The sequence below is a fragment of the Bidens hawaiensis genome, unplaced genomic scaffold (genome assembly GCF_021521415.1).
Source record: "Bidens hawaiensis isolate Kalapana, Puna unplaced genomic scaffold, B.hawaiensis_p1.1 tig00013117_1, whole genome shotgun sequence".
Taxonomy (NCBI): Eukaryota; Viridiplantae; Streptophyta; class Magnoliopsida; order Asterales; family Asteraceae; genus Bidens; species Bidens hawaiensis.
This window is the reverse complement of record NW_027492107.1, coordinates 617,674-625,364: the sequence shown is the minus strand read 5'-3', so window position 1 is coordinate 625,364 and position 7,691 is coordinate 617,674. Positions and strand designations below refer to the sequence as shown.

The window sequence follows — 7,691 nt, the reverse complement described above, 5'->3', positions numbered from 1 at the left end:
TTTTCCTTACTGCCTTTGTTTCTTTTGCAGTGTCGGATTCCAATGAAGTGTATGTTCCGCGATGGAACATACGCCGAGGAACAACCCTTCGTACCCCTGTGGAGTGCGTGGACTGGGCTCGCCACGCTGCTCCTCATGGTGCGTTGGGGGAAGCCATGGCTAGCTACCAGGAGGGTAGGCTAACCAATGAGCTTCGGGTTCTCCAAGCCCGGATGCAGCCGCGCGTCGAGCTGCTTTGTCGTGAAAACGACAAGTTGAAAGCAGCTCGCGCCAAGGACGTATCTGAGGCGCGTGCTCTCCGGGAGGAGAACCAACAGCTGGCGGCAGCTGCCGCCGACAAGGAGAAGGCCTTCAAGGCCCTCGAGGTTGAAGTTCAGGCGCGACTCGAGGCCCGCTCCAAGGCTGCCCAAGCTGTGAATGAACAGCTTCGGCTGGCCAGGGAGACTGCGCGAAACGCAACCGAGAGGGCTGCAAGGCTGAAGCCGTTGCTGAGCCTTTGCGTGTGGAGAATGAGGAGCTCAAGGCCAAATTAGAGGCTCTCCAACGCGCTCATGATGCCTTGGCAATGGAAGATGCCAAGAAACTCCAGGAAATCTTGGACCAAAGAGGGGTGCTTGACCACACCGAGCGGAAGCTTAAGGGCGTCGAAGAGGCTGCCGCAAAGGAAGTTTTACTTGCCAACCTTAACAAGAGCGAAGCCGAACGCGCCCATAACGAAGCTCAAGCTGCCCTCCAATGGCTTCTTCGAGAAGCGTTGCCTCAGGTATGTTTAGCTTTATCTTCTCGCTTTTCTTTTGTAAGAAAAGGTTCTAATACTTGTATTTTTTCTTTGTAGGTTGTGCGTCGGGTCTTTTCAGAGACCTCTTACGATGATGCTATGACCGCAGCCCTCAACGCTTCTCATGAGGATGGGGAAAAGGCCGGCTTCCTGCTTGGTCTAGGGTTTGTTGAGAAAGGCGTCCCGCCTTCCAACTTCCCTTTGTTCGATGTGGATACCGAAGCCATTTATGACCAAGCATTGAACCAATACGCCGCCTTCCCGCATCCAGTGGTGGAAAAGGTGGACAAAGTAGCTGCTGCGATGATGGGTTAGCTGTCCTCAAAGCGTTCCTCGAACCACCCCGTTCTTCTGACGGAGCGGGTCCAAGTGGAAGCGGCCCTGAAGCTTGATCCTGAAGATCCCTTCCCATTGCTAAGACTTGTATAGTTTTATTCTTTTAGGCGGGTAGTTACCCGGCCATTCTTGTAATATATTCTTGAAATATTAATCTTTTTGCGTATAAGATTGTTATTTCATTCTTTGGGTTCCTTGCTTTATAAACTTATGACTTGCATACTTAGTTTAAATTAGCAATTTTCCAAGTGTTTAGGATAAGAACCTTTGAACGTGGTTGATAATGGGTTAAAGTTTCGCTTCCTCCTTCGTGATTGTGCGGGTAGAACCGTCACTTGCACTTGGTAAGATGGCTAAACTTTAACCTTCATCTGACCTGCGTGTAGGTTTTCCTTTTCGAAATTTCTAATGCATTAAGATAAGTTAACCTTTGAACGTGGTTGATAATAGGAAGTCTTGCTTCCTCTTTCGTGATTGTGCGGGTAGAACCGTCACTTGCACTTAGTAGGATGGCAAAACTTTACCCTTATCTGACCTGCGTGTAGGTTTTTCTCACCTTTTGAGGATAAGTTAACCTTTGAACGTGGTTGATAACAGGAAGTCTTGCTTCCTCTTTCGTGATTGTGCGGGTAGAACCGTCACTTGCACTTAGTAGGATGGCAAAACTTTACCCTTATCTGACCTGCGTGTAGGTTTTTCTCACCTTTTGAGGATAAGTTAACCTTTGAACGTGGTTGATAACAGGAAGTCTTGCTTCCTCTTTCGTGATTGTGCGGGTAGAACCGTCACTTGCACTTAGTAGGATGGCAAAACTTTACCCTTATCTGACCTGCGTGTAGGTTTTTCTCACATTTTGAGGATAAGTTAACCTTTGAACGTGGTTGATAACAGGAAGTCTTGCTTCCTCTAGTGGAGGCGGCCCTGAAGCTTGACCCCGAAGATCCCTTTCCATTGCTTAAACTTGTATAGATTCTCTTCTAGGCGGGTAGTAACCCGGCCATTCTTGTAATATATTATTGAAATATAAATCTTTTTTGCGTATAAGATTGTTATTTCCTTCTTTGGATTCCTTGCTTTATAAACTCATGACTTGCATACTTAGTTTAACTTAGCAATTTTTCAAGTGTTCTAGAATAAGTTAACCTCTTGAACGTGGTTGATGATGGGTTAAAGTTTCGCTTCCTCTTTCGTGATTGTGCGGGTAGAACCGTCACTTGCACTTGGTAGGATGGCTAAACTTTAACCTTTATCTGACCTGCGTGCAGGTTTTCCTCATTTCTAAGTATTTAGGATAAGTTAACCTTTGAACGTGGTTGATAGTGGGTTAAAGTTTCACTTCCTCCTTCGTGATTGTGCGGGTAGAACCGTCACTTGCACTTAGTAGGATGGCAAAACTTTACCCTTATCTGACCTGCGTGTAGGTTTTTCTAACCTTTTGAGGATAAGTTAACCTTTGAACGTGGTTGATAACAGGAAGTCTTGCTTCCTCTTTCGTGATTGTGCGGGTAGAACCGTCACTTGCACTTAGTAGGATGGCAAAACTTTACCCTTATCTGACCTGCGTGTAGGTTTTTCTCACCTTTTGAGGATAAGTTAACCTTTGAACGTGGTTGATAACAGGAAGTCTTGCTTCCTCTTTCGTGATTGTGCGGGTAGAACCGTCACTTGCACTTAGTAGGATGGCAAAACTTTACCCTTATCTGACCTGCGTGTAGGTTTTTCTCACATTTTGAGGATAAGTTAACCTTTGAACGTGGTTGATAACAGGAAGTCTTGCTTCCTCTTTCGTGATTGTGCGGGTAGAACCGTCACTTGCACTTAGTAGGATGGAAAAACTTTACCCTTATCTGACCTGCGTGAAGGTTTGTCACGTTATTGGGTTCGTGCGGGTAGGACCGCCTTCCCATGCAATGACTTCACGTAATTATGCGGTGAAAACCGGCATATTAGTGTTCAGAAAAGTATGAATGTAAAATCATCAGCTTCGATGTTCTTAAAGAGAATCATTTCCATTAGAAGTGGCTCTTGGCCTTTTCTTTACAAGTTGGAATTGATTTACATGCAGACTGTGTAAATGAGCTCCCTTCCATGTTGGGATGGGAGTGCCATCGAGCCGATACGCACCTGGTTCGGGATCTCGTTCTTTACGCAGCATGTAGTCTCGATTTTGAAGCTGGAATTGATTCGTGTCTTCCCCAGCTGAGGTTCTATACGCACCCGCCTGCTCAGCCTTTATTGTGCCACGAGGTGCGCGAGCGTCCCATCTCTGACAAATGCTTCGACCATGTCCTTTACGTCTATGCATTCTTCAGTGTTGTGGCCTTTTGTCTTGTGGAAGTCACAGTATTTGCTCCGATCAGCATCGTGACGATGTCGGATTATTGGAGGCTTTGGCCATGGGAGCTCTTCAGTGGCGAATATCTCAGTGACGCTTTTGGTGAGTGGCGTCCATCTGGAGTTCCGGTGCGACCGTACATTATCCCTTCCGCCCACTCGATGTTGCAAGCCGGATGAGGTGTCAAAGTTTACCCTTGACTGCCAAATGCCTAGCTTTCGCTTTTTATTTAGTCTGGCGGTGAGGACGTTGTCTTCTCTCGTCTTCTGAGTGTAGAGGTTTGTGCTCTGTGGGAGATCTCTACCCAGTTGCTTCTCTGTTTCCGCATAGCGTTTTGCTGCTGTCATGATGCCATCCCATGTGGATGGCATGCCATCTTTACCCGTTAGGGTGCGGATGAGCTCTGGGTCATGTGCGCCCTGGATGAAGGCAGCGCGAACAAGATCTTCGCTGATATTGCCCAAACTTAGCTTCTTTGAGTTGAAGCGAGTGATGAAGTTTGGCAGAGATTCATCTTCCTCTCGTATGCATTTGAGGATTGTCCATTGCTCCTCGGTATACTTCCGTTGCTGGCTGAAGTGTTGGCTAAACTTCTGTTGGAAGTCTGCCCAGTCGTAGATGTGGTTGACCGGTAGACGATCAAACCAAGCTCTAGCAGCCCCAACAAGCGTCATTTGGAACATGTAGCACCACGTGGGTTCCGTCCAATTGCTGACGGTTGCCCCTGCTATGAACCTGTTCAAATGATCGTCTGGATCAGATAAACCGTCATATGTGCCTATGTTAGGCATTTGTTTGGCACTCTTTGGGGCGATTGCTTCCGCAATGTCCCTTGCAAACTTGGACATTCCTGCATTTGCAACGTTTGGTCTGAACGTTTTGGAGAAGTCTCGTGGACTTCCACCTGTGCTTTTTGGTTTGAAGGCTTGTCCAAAATGCCTTTTCGGTTGGGATTCCGTTTCCTTACGCTTCCCTTTTGCCCTATGGCGAGGGTTCGCGTCGGAGTCGGATTCCTCCGAGTCATCCTCCCAGTACTCGAATTCGTCGGCCTGTTGCACGGAACGCAAGCGTTCGTCCAACTCAGCCTGGAATTCCTTTTGTCGTGCCTCCGCCCATGCCTTAACTTCATCGAGAGTCTGGCGGGGGAGTCTTCGTTTCTCAAACTGGGTATCGGTGGATCCCAGTAGGCGATCATTTACTGCACTTGCCCCAGCTTTGGTAAGTGGGGTAGTGTTCGTAAAATTTACTTCACTTGCCCCGGCTTCGGTAGCCGGGGTAGTGTTCGTAAAAACTGTGTTGCCGGTATTCCCCCTAGTAGCTGGGGTTGTGGTTACCGGAATTTCTCTAACCATCTTTGTAGAAGTTTGAAAAAACTGGAGAAAAATAAAGTTCTAGCTTTATGCACGGATGGCGCCAATGAAGAAACACTAACCGGACCCCGGACTGATTACTGGTAACCTAGGGGTTGGATAGCTGTTTCCCACGAGGGGTTAGACCCTTGGAAGATGGTTCTTCTGATAACCTGTAAAACAGACACCGTGAGCTCGTCACTGAGAAGGGGGGGGTTCCTCCTTGTGACCACCCTCCGGCGTGAGAATCAGACTAGATTGCTCTTTAAATATAAAAGTATATTAAGAGATTGCTAGAACAGATATCAGGTATATTATGATGATAATGTAGTAAGATATGATAAGATGAGATGGTCATACCATTTGTGGTATTTATAGCCGAAGGTAGGTTTCCAAGGAGGTATGGCCGGCTGCTACAATGTTCCTGTTTATCAACAGTAGCATACGCACGTGCCCTGCTGGTAGTTGGTGGGTAGGCAGCGGCTGATAGTGACCAGGCCTGCTGTGTACTATTCTCTTTCCACCAACTGCCGGCTATGCACGTGGTATGACAGTAGTTGGTGAGTAGGCAGCGGCTAATAGTGATACAGTACAGGAGCATGCTGCTTGCCATACTGTATCGGTGAGCTGTCGTATCTCTGATCAGATCTTTCGCCCATACCTCGTCAGGTACAGTAAAAGATCCTTCAGTATACGGACTGGCTTATTTGGGCGAGAGTATTCCCCCTCCCGCCTCTGTGCGGGATTGCTCCCGGCTTGGCTCATTCCTTCAGGTGACACTGAATGATCGAGAGCTAAGTGCCTTGTGCGTGTAGCCATGCTGCGCGGGTGGCCTTCCCTAATGGCTTGTATCCGAGGCTGCGGGGACAGGCGGAGTCCTTCACCATTGGGAGGCATTTCCTGCGGGACCAGCTTGCGTACTGCGCGTAAGGACGTCACGTCTCTGAGCATGGTTGGTTCTGCGGATCCAGTTGGTCTCTGCGCAGACTTCCCTGTTTAAGGTGAGTCTTGCGGGTCCAACTAGGCTCTGCTGGGACCTACCTCTTCAGTACCATTATCTTGGGTTTGGTTTTTGAATGCCGGTACTAATACCATTACAAATCAAACCGATTCTATATTCAAGACAAAATCCCTACCGTTGCATAGTGATTTCAGCTAGCTGAAATAAAGATTTGAAGAAGCAAATCTCAGAACATAGCTACAAATCCACGTAGATGCTTCCTCAATGATTAAGTAAATATTAACCATATCTCGTCTTCTCTATATTGCATCAGATGTGTAAAATCCATGAGAAACACTCATTAAAGGAAGTCGTATTTCAGAGTCTCTGGACCACGCTTCGACGCTCAACTTCACACAACGGCATCCATTTCTTGTAAAATAAAAAGGTATATTATTATTATTATTATTATTATTATTATTATTATAGTTCAAAAAGCACTTAAATCCAAATAACGCCATCCGTTTCTTTCAACACAACACAATCCAATCCCAGTTAATGGAAAATGTACCATCTTAACCCCATTTACCAAAACACCCTTGCCACGTCACCCACCTAAGCACAAAACCCCAAACCCATCAAGGGCAAATCCGTCCTTTTACTCCCATCAGTTACATATCCTTTTGCATGGCAACCAAGGGCATTTTCGTCATTCTAACTTTAACAAAACGTCTATATAATAACGAAACCTTCCTTTGCCACCTTCATTTTCACACACACAAATACTTTCTCTCTCTAGAAACATGGAAGACGATCAACGTGAACTGCAGCTCCTCCCGACGCCGCAGTTCACAAGAGGCCCGTACACAACTGCACGAGCCTCCCCATGGCTGTCGGATTCGATCAGGTACCGATCCGACGACATGGAGTTTCCTTTAGAGAGCGCAGGTCCGTCTCTGGACCTCGACTTGCAGCTCTCAATCAGCATGCGGCCAATTCAGTCGCAGGCTGATCAAAGCTGCAGAGAAGGTAAAGGCCAAAACGGACAAATTGAGGTTCTTAAATGGCAAACGGCGGATCAAATACGGATAGCGACAATGGAGAAAGCGTATGCGGAGCGTGTGAGAGAGATGACGAAGCGCGAGATGGAACTCGCGCAGTCGGAGTTCTCACGTGCGCGGCACATGTGGGAGCGTGCACGTGAGGAGGTGGAGAGAGTGGAGAAGATGAAGGAGAGAGCGACTCGTAGGATTGATTCGAATTGTCTCGAGATTACGTGTCAAGCCTGCAGGCAAAAATTTCGACATTAGTCTGATAATTGGATTTTAATAATCCTAACTATTACTTATTAGTCGATAATAATTCATGTTTACAATTTCACCGATAATAATAATAAATTTCACTTTTGTTGTCAGCAGCAATCCTAGAATAATAATCATAATAGATTTCGTCATTTTACACTTTATTTTCAATTGATTTCTTTCATAATAATGATTATGAAAGAAATAGATTAAATTGAGTGTAAAAAATAAATCTATGATGATTATGCTTTTAAGATTGTTGTTGACAGCAAAAGTGAAAGTTGTTATTATTATTGGTTAAAGTGTAACTACAAATTATTATCAGCTAATAAATGATAGTTTGGATTATTAAAATCCAATTTATGTATCTTAATTTAATGAAATCTCTTATCAATTAGCTCGACCGGATTTGTATATTTAATTGCCCTGATCGGCGAGTTAACGTTGCTCCGATCAGAAGCTTGGTATCGGAAAAAATGGGGAAGATTGGATGATAAGGGAGGAATAATATTATTTATATTTTCATTTTATTATTCTAGAATTCTCATTATGTTTGTTAACCAGCACATGAACTTGTGTGTTTAATAATTACTGAATCATTCTTTTTAGTATGTTGGATTTAATTATTTATTATGGATAAATAAAAACAAAG

General features: G+C 45.4%; 1 protein-coding gene across 1 annotated transcript; it reads left to right on the top strand.

Annotated features, from left to right (window-relative positions):
- Positions 1-6,541: 6,541 nt before the first annotated feature.
- Positions 6,542-7,048, top strand: LOC143543314 (uncharacterized). Its single transcript, XM_077035667.1, has one exon. It carries the CDS (start codon positions 6,542-6,544, stop codon positions 7,046-7,048), a length of 507 nt encoding a protein of 168 aa, XP_076891782.1.
- Positions 7,049-7,691: the final 643 nt, after the last annotated feature.

Coding starts and splice junctions, on each gene's coding strand:
- LOC143543314 (XM_077035667.1), top strand. CDS start 6,542: ATGGAAGACGATCAACGTGAACTGCAGCTCCTCCCGACGCCGCAGTTC.